Source organism: Motacilla alba, chromosome 5, assembly GCF_015832195.1.
Source record: "Motacilla alba alba isolate MOTALB_02 chromosome 5, Motacilla_alba_V1.0_pri, whole genome shotgun sequence".
Lineage (NCBI taxonomy): Eukaryota > Metazoa > Chordata > Aves > Passeriformes > Motacillidae > Motacilla > Motacilla alba.
This window is the reverse complement of record NC_052020.1, coordinates 24,799,820-24,818,843: the sequence shown is the minus strand read 5'-3', so window position 1 is coordinate 24,818,843 and position 19,024 is coordinate 24,799,820. Positions and strand designations below refer to the sequence as shown.

General features: G+C 37.3%; 1 protein-coding gene across 2 annotated transcripts in view; it reads left to right on the top strand.

Annotated features, from left to right (window-relative positions):
* The window catches only part of INO80 (INO80 complex ATPase subunit), a 63,238-nt gene that overhangs the window by 4,047 nt on the left and 40,167 nt on the right, over window positions 1–19,024 (top strand). Inside the window, exons 2-15 of one of the 2 annotated variants that reach the window (XM_038138975.1) lie at window positions 1,620–1,700; window positions 3,749–3,934; window positions 5,193–5,359; window positions 5,455–5,522; window positions 6,778–6,939; window positions 8,639–8,759; window positions 10,000–10,214; window positions 11,233–11,286; window positions 12,729–12,932; window positions 14,211–14,406; window positions 14,595–14,662; window positions 14,981–15,190; window positions 15,771–15,851; window positions 16,944–17,039. In XM_038138975.1, coding sequence (XP_037994903.1) covers window positions 3,792–3,934; window positions 5,193–5,359; window positions 5,455–5,522; window positions 6,778–6,939; window positions 8,639–8,759; window positions 10,000–10,214; window positions 11,233–11,286; window positions 12,729–12,932; window positions 14,211–14,406; window positions 14,595–14,662; window positions 14,981–15,190; window positions 15,771–15,851; window positions 16,944–17,039 — 1,785 coding nt within the window. In that variant the 5' untranslated portion in view covers window positions 1,620–1,700; window positions 3,749–3,791. The remainder of the gene's footprint in view (window positions 1–1,619; window positions 1,701–3,748; window positions 3,935–5,192; window positions 5,360–5,454; window positions 5,523–6,777; window positions 6,940–8,638; window positions 8,760–9,999; window positions 10,215–11,232; window positions 11,287–12,728; window positions 12,933–14,210; window positions 14,407–14,594; window positions 14,663–14,980; window positions 15,191–15,770; window positions 15,852–16,943; window positions 17,040–19,024) is intronic. The other variant, XM_038138974.1, reaches the window with a different exon arrangement.

Sequence of the window (19,024 nt, the reverse complement as noted above, 5' to 3'; positions counted from 1 at the left end):
CATAAAATTTAGAAACCTTGTTATAAAACCTAGCTGCTCTCAGAAGATGTCCTTGGAGGATTCTTCTCGAGTGTGGGGTGTTTGCTTACTGACTGGATGCTATAAATGGGCAGACTTGAAAAAACAGGAGTGAGGGAAGAAACCCCACACCTACATTAACATTGAAGTAAGCAATGGGATTTAAAACGGGGTTAGGAAGGCTTTTTCAGAACAACTTAGATATTAAAAAAATACAATTGCTATGGAAGTGATTTGCATGAAGTTATTACATTCCTGCTGATATTTTACATGTACTTTTAGTAATTTAGTGATCCTTATGATACAATTAAATGGCTTCAGTGTGAACTTCTGATTAAGAATGCTAGAAGATTCAAAGTGCCAGCCTGGCAGTGCAGAAGCTATTTATTTCCAATTACTGTTTTTCTAAACTGTTAGAACTCTAGGAAAGAGGAAGGGAGAAGGCAAATAGCTATTGAATTTGATACTGAAACTTAACATGAAGTTGGTATATATCAGTAAGAAAGTCATGATGGCACAAGGATTACTCTTCAGCTTCTGCTCATTTTACCCCTGTAAAGTATGAGTATTTACATAAATGTTACCATCAGTAATGAAATCTTTTTGAAAATCTGTGTTTTGTCCTTAAACTGAGTAGACAAAAGGATAGATTTGTTTCAAACATGTCAAAGAAAGGTGGAATGAATGTCCTCACCATGTAAAGCCACTGAAGCAGTATGTTGGTAATGTCATACAGTTACACACAGTAGTGGATCAGGCTGTGTGCCTCTCATTTGTTCCTGTCTTCTCTCGCCTCAGTGTTCAATCAGTTTTTGCTGTTGGAAATCTTTGTTTGTTAAAACCTGTAGTGGAAATGAAAGAATGGAGAATTAATTATTTGTCACCTAGCCTTCTATGTTATTACTTTGATCAGCAGAGAAGCACTCTGTGACTGTCAGCGTATAAATAAATGAAAGGCTGAATTCAATGTCTGAGTTACTCACTATTCAGTATGCTTGTGTAACACTTACTAAATTTCTTTTGGGCATTGTAAATATGTTTTAAAGATATTGTTAAGCTCTTCTGTGCTTATTTGTTTGTTTGGTAGGCAGGATGCAGACTAGTAACTGTTTTGAGGACAAGAGCAATGTTGTATGTACAGGAGTCTTGTGGAGCAATTAAAATAGGGAGACAAGCAAAAGCGTGTCTTTTTTATGGGTGAAATGCAGAGGAGTTATGCTATGTTGGGTCAAGGAGGACTTCATTAAATGTGGAAATGCAAGGTTGAGTTTTGGTAATGTGGTTTTCCGCAAAGAACAGACAGATGAAAGATGCCATGTTTTTCTGAGTTGATTATGTTAGTATAATACATGCCCTTGTTGATGGATACATTTTGAAATGGAATGGGAAAAGGAATCACCATACCTTTTTTACTATGATACTAGGGAGAGATTTTTGCTCTTGTAATATATGTAATTTTTATTAGTGATCATGAGGAAAGGAAAACCCCTTTCAGCTTCAGGGTGTTCTTTTCTACTACCTCACGAATGATCTCTTCCTTTAGAGGCACAAGTTTCATGTTTCCTCTCATTTTTTAACCCTTGTACTTAATTTCTTCACAGAAAGGGTTGTCAAGCATTGGAACAGGCTGCCCAGGCAAGAGGTTGAGTCACTGTCCCACTGTCCCTGGAGGTATTTGAAAGGTGTGTGGATGTGGTACTTGGGGACATAGTTTAGTGGTGGACTTGGCAGTGTTTGATTAGCAGGTGGACTTGATGATCCTAGGGGTCTTTCCCACCCTTAATGATTTTGTGGCTCATTTTGTGTCTTCCTCTCTCTTGGAAGACAGTTCTTGATGTAAGCTTTTTTGGTTGGTTGGTTTGGTTTCAAATGCCTGTTAAGCACTATGACATATGTAGATGAAATTTGCTTGGAAAATGTGCATCTTAGTACCCTATAAAGCTTACAGGTGTTGCTAAGTTCTGCTGTAAGTGAGGATTTGGTGACAGAGGTCAGTCATTCAACTGCTGTCAGGTATGCAAAGACCTAATATGTAGAAAGCTTTGGTCTAAAAACAGTTTTTATCACAGAGCTGTTACCTTGTCTAATGAATTCTGGTATGTTATTGGTTATCCTGTGTGGGTAAGGGTGTTAACTCAAGACCCAGTATTTGTTAAGAAATAGTACAATTTGCTCTTGTTCAAGCACAACCATTAGTCTTAAGATGAGGATCACTTATCATAGTTTATTGTAACTTTGAAGTTCTGAATTTGTTCTGTAATTCTGGGGGATAAGAGACTTAGAGAAGGTTAGATGCTGGGTTTTGGATCTGTATATGTGAAGAGAAAGCAACTTGAAGATTGGATACTCAATCTGTATGTTCACTTACATAAGCATAAAACAGTTTAGTCACTGATATAATAATTGAACAAATATATGTCTTTCAATAAATTAATGAGAAGTTTGCTTCAGATTTTTTAGTATTTTTAAGAAGTTATAGAAACCAGAAGAATCCTTCAGAAGGGCAATTAATCTAAGTCTGATTGGTTTTAATTTGAGCATCCTATTCTAGTGAGAGGTGTCCCTGCCTGTGGTAGGGGTTGGAACTAGATGTTCTCTAAGGACTTTTCCAACCTAAACCATTCTATGATTTTTGTCCCCCACCAGAAGTAAAAGCTTAAGATATTTATTTGTTTCGTTGTAAATATTTAAGATCTTGACAGCACTTTGATTTATAAAGTAGCAACTCTGGCTTTGGAAATCACATACATTTCTCACTGTTATTATAACAGTGATGGCATCTTTTGTAGTCAAAGAAAAGTAAAAGTTGAGTTGACAGAGCTATTACTATAACAGTTGTTATGACGTCCTTTGTAGTTGAAGGAAGAGAAAACTGCAGTTGACAGAGAAATAAAATGTTTTGATGCCTTTGATTCTAGAGTATGTAGTATGCAAATATTGCAGGGGGGTGCATTTGGATTTATTAAGAATCTTAAATCTGGAGAGCAAATTAAAAAAAAATCAGCTGGACAGTTTAGTTTCTACTAGTTGAAAAACATAAGGCTAGAATACATTCTAAATTTGTAAATATTAAAAAGTATTTTGAAAGTTGCTTTTTATGTATTATTTTTCTTTATTAAAATAACAGTTGCGCTTTAGAAGGAAAAGGGTTTTGGTCAAGTATTTGTAGCTTGTTTGCCAGCAGGTAACAGCTATATTTTCAGTGGTGAAAGAGCATTGCTGTAAGGTAAAGGAGAAATATTACAAGTATTCAGTAGACTACAGCTGTGAACTGAATGGTAAAAAAACCAGAAGAACAATATTTTTAGTAATTCTTCCTTTTTGAGTTGGTTTTATATATATATATATATATATACATGCTTTCTGTTCAGGGTTAAACATGTTATCTTTAATAATGATGAAAGCTTACTTTAGTTGCTTGAGGACTGTCTTCATAATACTTTGAATTTCTGTGTCACCACTTGGATTATCATACTAGGTTAAAATGCTTATTCCTATCAAACAGCAACCACAAAGTCATAAACCAGAAAACTAAGAATCTAGTTTGTGGCTGTGGTAGTGCTGTGGTGGAAAGTTGAATGGCAATTTCTGTTTGTTTACCATACCTATTAACTGCAGCCTAAGCTTTTGCCCAGAGTTGTCTTGGTTTTTTGTGTTTTTTGTCAAACAGAAATATGTTTGCTCCTTTCAGAGGAGTTGTGGTGCTGATGGCCATTGTTTCCTTTTACAGCTGTGTGTTCAGAGGCACCTGTGCATGAGGAGAAGTTTGTTCTATGGCCTCAGAGCTGGGTGCCAGGGAGGATGGCAGCTGCTCAGAGCTGGCAAAACCCCTCTATCTGCAATACCTGGAAAAAGCTCTGCAACTGGATCAGTTCTTACGACAGACGTCTGCCATCTTTAACAGGAGTATATCCAGGTACCAAAAGCTTTTCTGCTTTCCCTTGGGAGTGCCAAGCAAAGACAGGCATTTTTATAGTATTGATCCATGCCTACACCATATGAAGAATTTATCAGTGACTTGTTCATTAGAAGCTCTTCTGCTTTAAAGGAGAGGTCACTTGGATTGCTCAGCCTAGAGAAGAGGAAATCTAAACAATGCTATTAAATTTAATAATAAAATCTAGCATTAGCTAGAAACAAAGCTTTTCTGATTTCTTCTGACAGGTGACCACTGATAGGACCTGAGGCAATGGCATGAAATTTTGCCAGGGGAGATTTTGGTGGGATATTAAAGAAAAGTTCTCCATCCAGAGGGTGGTTGGGCACTGGAACAGACTCCCTAGGGAAGGGGTCACAGCACCAGCCTGACAGAGTTCAAGAAACCTTTGGACAGCACTCTCAGGCACATAGTGTGATTCTTGAGGACTCTCCTGTGCAGGGCCAGGAGTTGGACTTAAAGATTTTTGTGGCTCCCTTCCAATTTGGCATATTGTATGATAGTATGAAAGATTTTGGACTGTGCTTCTCTCAGTTCATAGTGATAATTCAGTGTGCTACAAGCTCATGTATGAATTAGTACAATGTTTTAAAGCTCTTAAGCTCTTTTTTTGTAGCTGAGTGGCCAAAACTATCTGCAAAAAGTAGAGTGAGGAAGCCCTAAGTAGATTTTCAGGGACGCTTACGGCCTTTAGTCGTAAAGAAAATGGAAAGACTTGTCAAATGCAGAATTTGTGTAAGTTGTAGCAATGAGGCATCATCAATGTGTGTTTCTATCCCAAAACAATGACCTATTTAATTTCATCAGTCTTTTGGAATTGCAGAGTTACAGAACTGGTAACAGAATGGGCAACAGATAACAGATATATTTATAAGCATGTATTAAGACCCACAAAAGGATTAGAAAAGGTGTATCTACATTTTTCACATGTCCCAATGAGTATGACAATATTGTGCTTTGGTTTGACTTGCATAGTTCATGCTTCTAAAACTACACACCTAGCTGAAGACTGGAGGTGCAGGTTGATAACATAGCCAGGCTGATCTCATGATTAACTGTTGCTAAGGGGTTAATGGGAAATTATTCACAGCAATATTTCTAATGTGCAGAATTATATCCAAAGCAGTCTCAATTCTCAAACCTTTAGACAAATGCCCATATGTAAGAAAGCTGGATGAGAATCTTCTCTTTTGAGTATTTTCCTGTCATTTTCACTGTATTATGGATCTTCTTGCAGTGATGAAAGTGAAGATGGATTGGATGACAATCCTTTGCTGCCTCAGTCTGGGGATCCCCTGATGCAAGTTAAGGAAGAGCCTCCAGACTCCTTGCTTGGAGAGTCTTCTGGAGCAGGGAATTCTGGGATGCTGAACACACATTCCCTGAATGGAGTACTCCAGCCAGGTAGGCATGTATTAGGTTAAATCTCTGCTTTCTTTGGGTTTGTCTGGAAAAGCATTATTTCTTAAGAACTTTTTTTTTTTTTTTCCTGTAAACAGAACCAAAGTCTGAAAAAGGGAGCTTGTATAATTTTTCCAAACTGAAGAAAAGCAGAAAGTGGCTTAAGGTAAGAACATTGGAAAGAAATGCAGCTATTGAGGAAACTGTGAGTAGAGTACCCACCTAGCCATTCTCAGTCATTTAGCAGCAGTCCTGGCTAACCAGGGAGGTCCCAGTTGACTTTGAAAGTTTGCAAAGATGATGACCATTTACAAGAAAAACTGGATGGAGGGCCTAGGGAACTACAGAACTGTCAGCCTGTCCTTGGTGTGCTGTGGAAGGTTATGGAGCAGATCATCTTGAGTGTCATCAAGCAGCATGTGCAAGATAACCAGGGAATCAGGCCCAGCCAACATGGGTTTATGAAAGTTGGATCCTGCTTGACCAACCTGATCATATTCTGTGATCTGGTGACCTGCCTAATGGATGAAGGAAAGGCTGTGGATGTCTGTCTAGATGTCAGTAAAGCCTTTGACACCATCTCCCACAGCATCTTCCTTGACAAGGTGGCTGCTCATGTTTGAATGGTTGGTGTATGGTTTACCAGGTGAAAAACTGTCTGCATGGCCGGGCCCAGACGGTGGTGGTGCCTGGAGTTACACCCAGCTGGTGGCCAGCTCCAGTGGTGATCCCCAGGGCTCAGTACTGGGCCTGGTCCTGTTTATTGTCTTTATCAATTATCTGAATGAAGTGAGCAAATGCACCCTCAGTTACTTGCAGACAAGTTGGCTGGGAGTGTTGGTCTGCTAGAGGGCAGGGACTCAACTGAAAATTTGTTTGTAAGTTGAACTCTGTACAAGGTCTCGGTGAGGATGGCAGAGGAGAGCAGAATGGTGGCTTTATGCTGTCTTTGCATTTTCACTGTATTGTAGTCATCTCAAGTTAGCAAAAACATGTCAGGAGGTCAAACAAGAGCCAGACTTGCAGAAACAGATGAGGTAGGAGTGGTAGAATAGCGGGACAAACTACAAATGGGGTAGGGAAGCACCTGCAAATGACACATCAAAAAATACCCCTGCTGTTATCCTGCTGCTTTCCTGAGACCACAAACAGACAAAGTGGACTAAAATGATTTAACTGTCACAAACTAACAGAAGACTACTTTCCTCCAAATCAGAAAATGTGTTTTGAATTCACTGCTATACGGGTCTGCTCCTAGAAAACTATTTTGTATGAGTCTTTTTAGATGGACGCTTTGTTAGTGCTAAGTATCATTGTTGGGCAAGACCCACACCCCTTTATTAGGTAAAGGCTCAAGAGTCCTTTGCATAAATAAACAGGGACTTGGGATTGTTAAATAAGTTCCCATTTATTTTTGTTAGAGTATCCTTCTGAGTGATGATTCCAGTGACACAGATTCACCAAGTGATGAGGATGGAGAGGAGGAAGAAGAATTTTCTCTTTCGAGGGAGGAACTTCACGATATGCTGCGACTACACAAGTATAAGAAATTGCATCAAAGTAAATATAGCAAAGACAAAGAGGTAAAAAGTCAGAAATTTTACATTTCTTGCTTTTTATTCTTTCTTTTAACTGCATTATTTTAACTGCTGTTACGTTTTTATCAAAACTCATAGTTTTGTGAACTGGAAAATACACTGTTTGGTAGACAGTAACTGTCCAACAGCACTTTTAGACAAGGGTTGTTGAATCAATTACATACATAGAATGAAAGATGCTCTGAGTCTGTCAGTAATCTATGTAACTAGTACTAGCACATGTTATGTATAGTTTCCACAGTGCTCTGTCCCAGTCACTAGAGCAAATACTGGGTGTTAAAATTCAGGATTTGGAAGATATATATGCAATGTATATGAAAATGGAGATGCCGTGAGTTAAATTCTAATACAGGTAGTAGCTGCTATTCAAGTGTATTTATATCATCATTGAAGTGATGAATAGTAAAGTGATGTTTACAATCTTGAAAGGAGGTGCCTGGTTTACTGCCTTGTCATTTTCTGTCAGGATTTGAGGTTTTACTTGACTCTTTTTCTTTCTTTTTACCTTTTATTTTTGTGGGTTTTTTTTAATTTTCTTTTCCTATTCTCTTTCTTTCCCTTAGAAGAAAATAGTCTGCTGCATTTTTGCATTTTTCTTAATAGTAAGCCAAATTCCATGGCTGCTTTGATTCTATTAATGTATTTCTTCAAATTATAAGGACTTTTGCAGAAATGTTCACTACTGATTAGAATTGTGGCAGAAAGTCTTAGATGAAGGAGGTTATTCTATTCTGTTATCTGAGAATGTGTCTGAAGTTAAAATTTGTCTTCCTGTTTTATATTCTTTTCAAATCTCTCCACAAAAGTGAAGATATATTTTCCCACAGGTCTTTGCTTCTCTCTACTTCTTTCGTTTACTTGTGAAGCTCTGAACCAATATTGTGTTAGCTTCTTGAAATATTACTTAGCTACACAAATATTCATACACCACATTTTTACACTGGTCATAATTTTGTTAGATTTTACACAAATACTTATTTCCAGACTTATAAGAAATAATACCCAGTGAAAGTAACCAGTGAGTGTATTGTTAGATCAGCAGTACACAGTTATGGAGGGAGAGGAACAAATATCAGAAAAGTTTGTTTATGCTTGAGATCTCACTGCCTTTAATTTCCCTGTTTATGTGAAACCTGTGTGGATTTCTTCACTACTTCCTTTGAATAATGCTGGGAATATACTGCCATTTTTCATCATTTAGAGGAAAAAGTGCTGAGGCAGCTATATTTTCACATGACAATCTGAGTGTTCAAGTTGTTTGTCCTTGTGGAAGTCTTGTGAATGCCGTTTCTTTAAACTCGTTGTTTTACATCCTTTGGAATGATAAAGTAGAACATGTATGTAATTTGGGAATGCAGGCCAAACAAATGTTGGGTCCATAATTGGACCTCTTCATGTAATGTGTTGTCCTGCTAGGCAGCACCTGTATGGAAAAGACAGAGGAGTATGTTTTGAAAGTGCAGCCTTCACTGCATGCTCTTCCCTCTTACTTAACCACGTGGGCTCGGTTCCCAGTGCAGAACTTGGAGGCCACCCCTGGGAGCAGTGGTTTTACTTTAGACACTCTGATATTGATAACAAATGCAAAATATGGAGAAGTGCATGCTTCCTGATCTCCTCTTTATGTTCAGGATCTGAGCTCGTTTAGGGGCTGTCTCTGTTACCTGCTCACTCTCCCCTTCAGTTGCAGCAGTACCAGTACTACAGCGCGGGACTGCTCTCTACCTACGACCCCTACTACGAGCAGCAGCGCCACCTGCTAGGGCCCAAGAAAAAGAAGTTTAAAGAAGAGAAAAAAATAAAAGGTAAAGTCACTAACCTCATGCTTTTAAATGGCTGCTGTGGTTTAACTTCTTTCCTACGTTGTTTCCTTTGATTAAACATAAATGTTCAAAACTTGCGAGTTTTGCAGGGAAATACCAAGTTCAGGCAAAGAAAAATGTCTTCAGAAAATATTTTGCTTTATCATCTGGCTTCTAGAAAGCTAGGGTGGAAAAAAGGTTTGTGACTGGAGAGTTCATGGCTTAGGATTTTCTTTGTGGACCTTATTCAGTGGTTTGGAATCCATAAACATTGTTTCATATCATGGTCCATTTACTCAAGAGTATTTTGAAAACATGACAGGTCCTTGAAAAGTTTAAGAGCTTATCCGGTACCTGCTGCAGTTATTCCTGAATATGTAGTTTTAGTGATCAGGAAGTTACAGGGGGTAAGTGTTTTCTGGAAAATAGAGGGAAACTTGGAGTTGATGTTTGATGTCAGTTAGAAAAGAATTCTATCTCCAACATAACAGCTGGAGTTTCTGAGATGCACATTTGCCAGAAAGTACAGTTTACTTTCTTGTTTGAGCTGGCAGTAGTTGTAAATCTGTAAAGAAGCAGAGAAGGCTATGAGCTGTCAGTGTAAGGTGAACTCTCTTAGTGTAAGTACTTAAGTTTGAGCTGTGTTTTAAAGGGGTTATTTCAGGCTGGCTTCCTTTCTTTTTGCAAGTTCCTTTAACTGTGGTGGTTTTTTTTTCTCCATTACGCTTGCAGCATCCATAATTTTGCATACTCACAGTGAACATTTTTAATATCTGATACCAGTATCAGTTTCTTCTGAAAGCTGGTATGACATGACAACATGCCAGTCTCTTTCAAAGCAGTCTTCTCTCTGCTGAAAAGTTTGCTTTGAGACTTACTGTACCAAATTATAATGTTGTCACCTTTAAAAGTCTTACCTTTACGTATCTTTAAGTACAATTTTGCTTCAAAGCAAGAAACATGCACCAAGTCTGAGACATTTTAACTCTCAAGGCATGTTTCCCTGGGTGGAAGTAATTGCATTTCACCCCTGTATTAAACAGGAAAATCTTTCCATTATAAAGTACTAAGGAAATATCTAATAGTATAAATTAATTGTACCAGAATTGGGAAACATGGATAAGTTTGGCTTTTTTGTTAGTTCCACATATAAATTGACTAGGAGAATTTACTCAGGAAAGGTGCCTGATTAAATGTGCCCCAAAAATAGAAATTTATTTTTGTGATTGTTGTTGCCATGCAGGCAAGTTGAAAAAAGTAAAGAAAAAGAGGAGACGGGATGAAGAACTCTCTTCAGAGGAGTCACCACGACGCCACCATCACCAGACCAAAGTTTTTGCCAAGTTTTCCCACGATACGCCACCACCTGGGTCCAAGAAAAAGCATTTGTCTATTGAGCAACTTAATGCACGTCGGCGCAAAGTGTGGCTTAGCATTGTTAAGAAGGAGTTGCCAAAGGTGAGCTTGGCTAATGGCAGTAGATCAGTGATGATACAAGAAAGTGAAATAGCAGATCAACTTAGTGGGGACTTGACACTTAGAAAAACAGAGTAAAGTACGACCTGATTTTTCTGGTGGTTGTTAATGACCTAAACTGGAATTTTCTAATCTGTAAGCAACGTGTAGTTGAAATATCACCAGTGGTAACTAAACGGATCATGCAGTGCTTTGCTGTGGTTATTCAACCCTCAGCAGTGGAAAGTGCAGTAAGCTCTAGCAGGTACTCCCACTGATCTACAGGATGGTAGTATAGAGCAAACCACTATCTAGGTTTACAGCAGAGTTCAAAAAAGGGGTGTTCCAGTCACAGCACCTGTGTTTTTCAAACCTTACCTCAGAAACAGATTAGGGAAAAGTGTTTCCTTTACAGTACAAGCTTCAAGCACTTTTGAAACAGAAGGCTGGGTTCACTCTTAGTAGTTTTCTGAGATGGTCAGAGTGGACCTTAGAACCTGCTTTTTGAAGTTCACAGTTAGCAGACTTTGAATTCTAGGAAGTTACAACAAGTCCTGAATATCATCCTTTATGGATTTAAAAGCCAAACAAAGGATATGTGCAGTGAGAGGGACCATATTTTTTCAAATGATGAATTTTGATCATGTGAAGAACATGGGATCTACAGAAATTCTTAACATGTTTAGGAAACAGTGGAAAATATTGTTTGCCTCAGTGATGAAAATGGAATAGGAGACCTCTGCTTTGCAACAGTAGTAATTGAAGAAACAGTTGTGAAAAAGGAGGTGTTTTGCATGCTTCCTTTAGGATTTGGAATATATTTACATATGCCTTCAGTAATTTAGGAATGAAAAGCTGTTTCAGTCAAAATGAAGAATACATACAGTACCTACTCTCAGTTACACAGTAGTGTGCATGACTGAAGTCGGTACATGTACCTGCTGAAGACTAGATCGTGATTTTTTAAAATACTATGAAGCCATGACCCTTTAACTAATTTACAGGTTGTGCTCTTTTACAGGCATACAAACAGAAAGCTTCAGCCCGTAACCTCTTCCTAACCAACAGCAAAAAGGTAGGTGGTGTTTAGTTTCATACTGTTCCTTGTACTAGATGTAATAAACAAACTGTAACCTCTCTGTGTTTCTTACAGTACTGACTATACTAGCAGGGCAGTATAGGAGAAAGCACTGTATACAAGTAATTGTGATTTATTATAAGGCTTCTCATTTTTTAGTTGTGTTGTTTTGTCTTGTTTCATAAGCAACAGATGAAACAAGCAACATGAGTTCCTTCCATGAGATCTTTCTGGCTTTTGAAAGATTTAGTGTGTACATTTTAAATTTACTAATCTTTGATACTGTACATTAATGGCTTTGGTACACTTTGACTTTTGAGTTGCCCATCTATCCACTACTTAAAACTTGCTGGTTTTAAGCACTCTGGTTGAAATCAAAGGGGCTCTTGGACTATTACGTGCTTTAATTTAGATAAATATGTAGAGGACCTGAGATTAAAAATAGAGCAGTTTTCAGCTTAAGTGATTGCAAAAGCAATCCATCTTCTCATCAGATTCTTCTCTGAGAATCGCCATTGTTTCTACCTAGAGAACTTTGCTTACGAACACTGGGTAACAGCTTTCTGAGCACTTTTTAAGGGTTATCCTCAAGTGTCTGATTCATTTATATGGCTAATGATAAACAGGTAATCAAGTATATGACTGAGAATTGTTAGAGACAAGGTGATGTAGGAAATTTCCTGTTCTGTATACACATTATTGAGAAAGAGAGCATTTTCTATGTAAGGGATGCAGAAAATGCTTTTATGTTTAAGAAACTTGGCCAGTAGAATATGCATATTTCAAAGTTCCATTGTTTTCCCTTCATTTTGTTTTATCATATGAAATCTGTATGTTAGAATTGTTGATGTGCAAATTTTGGTGGAAGAAAAAACTGTCACAAACTAAAAAACCCACTTATTGATCACTATTACAATGTGATCAAATTATTTCTACTTGAACAAAAAAATTACATTTTCTTATGCTTCATGAAATAGTAGCAAAACTGTAGAATGCTCCCTCATTTTTCTGTGTATTAATGTAAACAGGATTGTGTTCCACCAATACTGCTATTGCAGTGTTCTTAACTATATTCTTATTGAAAAGTGAAAAAATAACTCCAGGAAAGTGTCAAGAAATAGGTGAGTAAGAGCTGTAGGTTAGCCTTGAATTTTGTTTTTCTGAGTCCCTTTCAAGGACCTATCCATCAGATCAGTCTTTTAAGTATTATGCCATGGTGAAACTGTCTTCAGATTTTGTCTTCTCTGCCATCTCAGAATTTTTTTGGAAGATGCATTCTCTCATGCCATTTCAGAAGCATTGCTGCTGAGTAAAGTATCACAGTTTTTTCTCTTTTGAAGTATCAGACTTGGTTATAATTAAATCTGATACTGTTTATTGCTGGCTTTCTTTACAATCTGCTCATTTTAGCACTGTTCCGAAATCTTATTTCCTTCTAGCTGGCCCACCAGTGCATGAGGGAGGTCCGTAGAGCTGCTATCCAAGCCCAGAAAAACTGTAAGGAAACTCTACCACGAGCACGTCGTCTCACCAAGGAGATGCTTCTCTATTGGAAAAAGTATGAAAAGGTGGAAAAAGAGCATCGGAAACGAGCTGAGAAGGAAGCTCTGGAGCAACGCAAGCTGGATGAGGAGATGAGAGAGGTACAGCAAAATCACAGATTGCTGATACTTAATATGCTGAAGAGACACAGAAGTGACTGGATAATTTGAGTTTCTAAATGCAAGCCATGAAATTCAGTTATTTGTTCTGTTTTGGTGCTATTCCACATATTTCTTCTGCTGTCTTATTTTTATTTACATAATTATTCTAATGTTAGCAAATGGTGATTAAAAAAACCCTTCAAATTGCATAAATTCCTTATAATTGAGTGGAATTGAGGAAGGAATCAGAGAAGCTGTGTGTGTCTCACAGACATACACAGCTCAGTGTTGGTAAGGGCCAACATTTTGTAAAGGTTTGTACATCTTTTCTGGATCCAGAAGGGAAGACACTTTTTCATTGACATTGAATTTTTTGTCCTGTTCTTTTTTTTCCCCCTGCTGCTGTGAGATGGTTGTGTCATTTATGTACAGGACACAGAATTTTTCTGTGCTTGCTTTTTTGTTGGCTAACTGACAACTTCTTGAACTCAATTACAGAGTAAAGGGGATTGAATTCAAGAGAGTTTCCTCGTAAAAGCTCTCTAGTGAAACTGTGGTTGTTATTTTAGCTATGCATACCTTATATGAGGAAAGGTTGAATCTTAAAACTAAATATAAGGCATTATAATGCCTAAATTATGCTTGTATTTATTGTGTTCCTCTCATTCTTGCAAATTCATTAACGTTTGGTAGTTTTCTGCTGACTTAGATAAATAGACAAATTTTATCTGTTGCATTTTTTGCCAAAGCCCAAGGGTGAACAGAGCTTCTGCAATGCCTTGCTGAATGCTGAGTAATGATAATATCTGAACTGTATTACCTGTTGATGTACTCATGTGTACTACCATAATTCCCTCTACTAATAAGTAACAGAATGTGGGAGTGAGGTTGCCATGAGAACATTTCTTAACTGCTGAGTTCCTTTAAAGACCACTAAAGTCATGCTATTTTTGTTGATATTTTAATTTTTCAGTGTAAAAAAAACTTTGAAACTTTCTTTTAAGAGATTATGGTGGTTTTTTGTCATGATTACTGAATTTAAAAAGCTTTTCATTTACAACATTTTTATATTTTAGTATAGATATTTATGGAGTTGGTCAGTGTTCTTGTGTGCAGCTAATAATGTAGCACTTTGCAATGTGAAGTGCTTAACATAATCTAGAGAGATTAGTTGTTGATACATTATTAGATTTTTTTTTGTTGTTGTTTAATTATATTTTTAACATTGAACTCTTGTCCTGTCCCTTCTTTTGTTTTTGGTAAATGCTCTTCTCTTAGGCTAAGAGACAGCAGCGAAAACTGAACTTCCTGATCACACAAACTGAATTATATGCCCATTTTATGAGTCGTAAACGAGATATTGGACATGATGGGATACAGGAGGAAATCCTGCGCAAACTGGAAGACAACTCTACCCAAAGGCAGATTGATATTGGTGGAGGAGTAGTGGTCAACATCACCCAAGAAGATTATGGTAAGTGATTCCTCTACAATCCTTGCACTCTTTTGAAATTTACTGTACTCTGTGTGTTATCCTGCAAACGGAACAATTTCAAGCACAACATCCTTCTCTGCAAGAAGGACTGCTGCAATTATTGGAATTTATCTGTGTGTTTGGGTGGTTACTGATGCAGAGCTCTAATATGGGTATGGTATTTTCAGACAGCAACTATTACAAGGCCCAAGCTCTGAAGAATGCTGAGGATGCTTACCAGATTCATCAAGCCCGGGTAAGTATTTTTTTGATCCATGAAGTAGAAGAGCAAGCAAATTAATTGGCAGAGGCCACGGTACCAGGATCTTTCATAGGAGCAAAGTCAAATAGGTTAATCCGGGGGCCAGACTTGGATTTATTCCATATACACATTTTGTGTTAAACAAGTAGAAAACCAGGGTATAAGGACTTGGGCTATAGGAACAGGCTTATTTTCTCTTCATTTCTGGCGAGTATCATGTCTTAATTTGAATTGTAAAGCCCTTTACACTACAGTTTCTTGATAAGTTAATATATTCATCATCTTATGCATTACCTTCCTTTTCCTGTTCAGACCAGATCATTTGATGAAGATGCAAAGGAGAGCCGGGCAGCTGCTTTACGGGCTGCTAACAAATCCGGGACTGGGTTTGGAGAGAGCTACAGTTTAGCAAACCCGTCTATCCGAGCAGGAGAAGATATTCCACAGCCTACCATTTTCAATGGAAAACTGAAAGGTTATCAACTGAAAGGCATGAATTGGCTGGCCAACCTATATGAGCAGGTATATTAGTACATCTTGCAAATTTTTATAACTTATGGGATTATTTAAGTCATTAGAGTAAAGTTGGCCAAAAAATCTGCTGGTTTTAAAAATAGATGGTGTATAGTTATCTTTAATGTATTTGAAAGAATGAAAAATATTAGGTAGGCCATGTATCAGTGTTCTTGATTATTTAGGACATAACAGCTTTAAATGGGGCTTTGAGTTCAGTATTGTTCATGTGATTTATACGACTGTTATTCACTTAGATCATACATGGAGTAGACTTTTCCTGCTTGGAGTTGCATACTGTTTCAGGCTTGGGTCAGCAGATAAACTTCAGGCAGTCTTGTCCTTCTGACTGTGCCCAGGTCACAATGGGATCATGAAGTGCAGAGGGGCTTAGGGGAAAATTGGACTGAGAGATGAATGAAATACAGTTGAGATCGCTTACCTCTCAGGAGCAGATGCAAGAGATGATAAAGTTTCAGAGTTGTTACAGTGGGGCTGTTCCCCCTCAATTCAGTAGCAACTGTTCTGCCAGTTCTTTGTAGTTTAAAAAGTGGTAAAGTGAAGGTGTTCATTTATGGATCTTTTGCAGGGCATCAATGGAATCCTGGCAGATGAAATGGGTCTGGGTAAAACAGTACAAAGTATTGCTCTCCTTGCTCATCTGGCTGAGGTAGGTGGGTTATAGCTTGTTTCTGGGTAGTATGCTTGATAGAAGACGCATACTTTTCACATGTTGGAAATGAATTTTTGTTTATAAAGCTTAAATATGTTAAAGGGTATATTATACATTATTTTCACATGGAGCCATTGGAATAGTTATAAGTATGTATGTATGTCAATTTTTATTTATATAGAGTTTTCATTTATTCACAGTGTAAAATCTTCTCACTTGCACTGAATGTAAAAGCCTCAGGAGTGAACAAGTTGCATACTTGATGGTTCACTGAGTTTTACTGATCAAAGTGCTCGGATTCTGAGCTTCATGGCAATTAGCATTAATTTCCATATTCCAGTGGGGTTTTTTAAGAAGCACGGCGATTCTTCTATGCCAGGGCAGACAAACAAAACAGAATTAGTAACAGGAGCTTACTTCTTAATGCAGAAATAGATACATTTATTTAAAAAAATAAAGGTCTTGATTGCAATCCAGTCACTTGCCCTAAATAGGAGATATCAGTGAAGTGATACTAGAAGCAAAATTAGCTGGGCTAGTGACCAAGTGACAGTTGTGTGCATTTCTTTATGTTACTGCTGCTGTTGGCCAAAATACTGTACAGGCGTGCAGAGCTGAAGATTCTTGAGCTCATCTGTGGCACTGCACCTTGACGTTTTTTGAAGGTTACACAGGGCTTTATTCTTCTGCCTCTCCCTTAGGAGGGCCAGCTTGTAACTGCTAATATACTAATGGATCAACTCAGTTATTCACCAGAGAGCACTGTAATTTGTGATGGGGCAGAGCAAAGTTTCTGGATGTGACTTGAAGTTCTTATCAAAATGACAAGGGCTGTTAGTAACATGCAGGTGTTAACTCTCAGAAACAAAGGAGTTTGTTCTGGGAAGAACTGTGCTGTTATGAAATAAGTTTTCGTTAAACATTGATTTTGTATCACCCTGCTGTACTGGGAGAGTTTTGCTATTTTGCATACAGTTCCCTCTCATGTAGTCACTGTCATTTAGTAGATTTAAAGCCATATCAAACCATCTCTTTATCACCTCCCTTCAATTATTTTTTGTAATTTAATTTTTTATGCATGTTTTCCAGAGAGAGAACATCTGGGGACCGTTTTTAATAATTTCACCTGCCTCTACTCTGAACAACTGGCACCAGGAGTTTGCCAGATTTGTACCTAAATTTAAGGTAATAAGCATGTCCAAGAAAGTTCTTTCTGTTTCCTCAAGAGCAAACCATTTTGTTCTCCTGAGTTCTGTATCACATCTGGGTGCTTACTGAATATGAAACTCTGTAATGAGAAAAATACCAGTTTCTGGTATTTTTCTCCATCATCCTGGTTTTTTTTTTCTGAAGTGTTCAGTTATTTAGGGTTTAAAAATATTGTGACTTTAATCACATGGTTTTCATTTTGCATTGACTTAAAGACACCTTCTCAGTAAGGAACTGTAGTAGGTCAGCAAGTGGATGCATAATTTTAACATATGGGCCTGGCAGCAGAACCAAGAATTATATATCAAGTTTTATGTAATGTCGTTAGGGTTAGAGCTGTGTTTTCAGTCATTCATATGAATTTGAGTCAGATAAAGATTGTATGTGAACAAACACTGAACAGATAAGAGGGAAGCAAAATGCAGTTATTACAAAAAAATAGAAGAACTGTGGACATACAGTTAATAATCAAGAAAAAGCAGAGAAGTGAAGCACAAAGATAAAAGATAAAAACAAAAAGATTGAAAGAAAACAAATGGGGTTTTTCAGGTATATTGTGAATGTGAAAACATAGTAAATAGTAAATTAGAAAGCAGGGAACTATCAGTTACTGATAAACAAGCTGCTTACCTGTCCCCCAGTGGAAAACATTGGAATGTTGCAAAGGAAAATTTGAAAAGAAATATGTACTGCTAAAATAGTGCTGTAATTTCAGAATTCAGGATAGACAAAAGTGTCAGAAGCTTGCGATTACATCTGCAAAGAGGAACATATAATAATTTAAGTAATTGGGTTGTTAATATAATAACTTTGATAGAAAGAAGTCTTGATTGGTATTTTTTGAAACTTCAGATTTTCCTTTTTACAGAAAACAGTAGAAGACACCTAGTTGTGGGTAACTAGTATACCAATAACATCAGGCTAATTGTTTTAATATCTTGGCTACCTAAAAAAGTGTGAGGAAAAAACTTTGAATCTATTACTATAAGTGATACTAGATTTTTTGATCTGGGGCAAGGCAAAATTAAAGGACTTAGCTAACTTTTACCAAATAGCTTGCTTTGGACATCTCTGATGAGGCTGTTCATTGGTTGTGGTGTTGTTTAGTTTGAGGTGTCTGTATGAGGAGAAGTTGTGCTAGACACAGTTCAGTACTGGATTATTCGAGTGACTTGTATTTTGGAATATATTGTCATTACTGAGCCTTTAAAGAAACTAATGAAGAAATTCAAACACTTGTGTTTTGAGGAGGTATTCAAAAGAAAAAAAAATAACCAACACAACCTAAAAATAATCCATTCATGTCTTTTCATAGCCCAGAATAATAGGGGCTCTTGATTAAAAAACTTGAGAGCTGTTAGCCATTCTATCTGCTTTCTCTCACTTCCTTTGATCCAGTCATTGTATAGAATAGGGAAGCAACTGTTTATGCTTTCTCCTTCTCAGGAATGAAATACAGCAAACGTTTGAAAAATACAGTCAGGATGCTTGTGAAAAGATAGTTTTCTCTTTTTTTGACTTAAACACCAAACTGTTTATATCATTGTATAGCATTCTTTGGCATACTATCTTACTGCCTGCTGATATTTACCTCATCCATGGAACAAAATGTATTTTAAGAAGAAGTTTTCTAAGCTTGCTGTCACATGTTTACAACTTCAGTCAGTCTTTTTTTTCAACCAGTTTTTTTTCTTCCTTTAATCTTACAGAAGTGTGCAGTCAGTTCTGTTTGTAGTAAATCACAGTGAATTTATGTCCATGGCAGAATATGTAAACTAAAAGACAAATCACTTTTTGATCAGTCTGGTTGTTTTACAAACAGAACAATAGGAAGATATTCAATTAAAGGCTTTTGGAATCTGTCAGTCGAAGTTGTAAGACTTCTCACCACCTCAGAAAGCAGCATTCTTCCTCCCTCCCAAACCTCCCAGTCTTAGCTGACTGTAAGTCTTTCCTCCAGG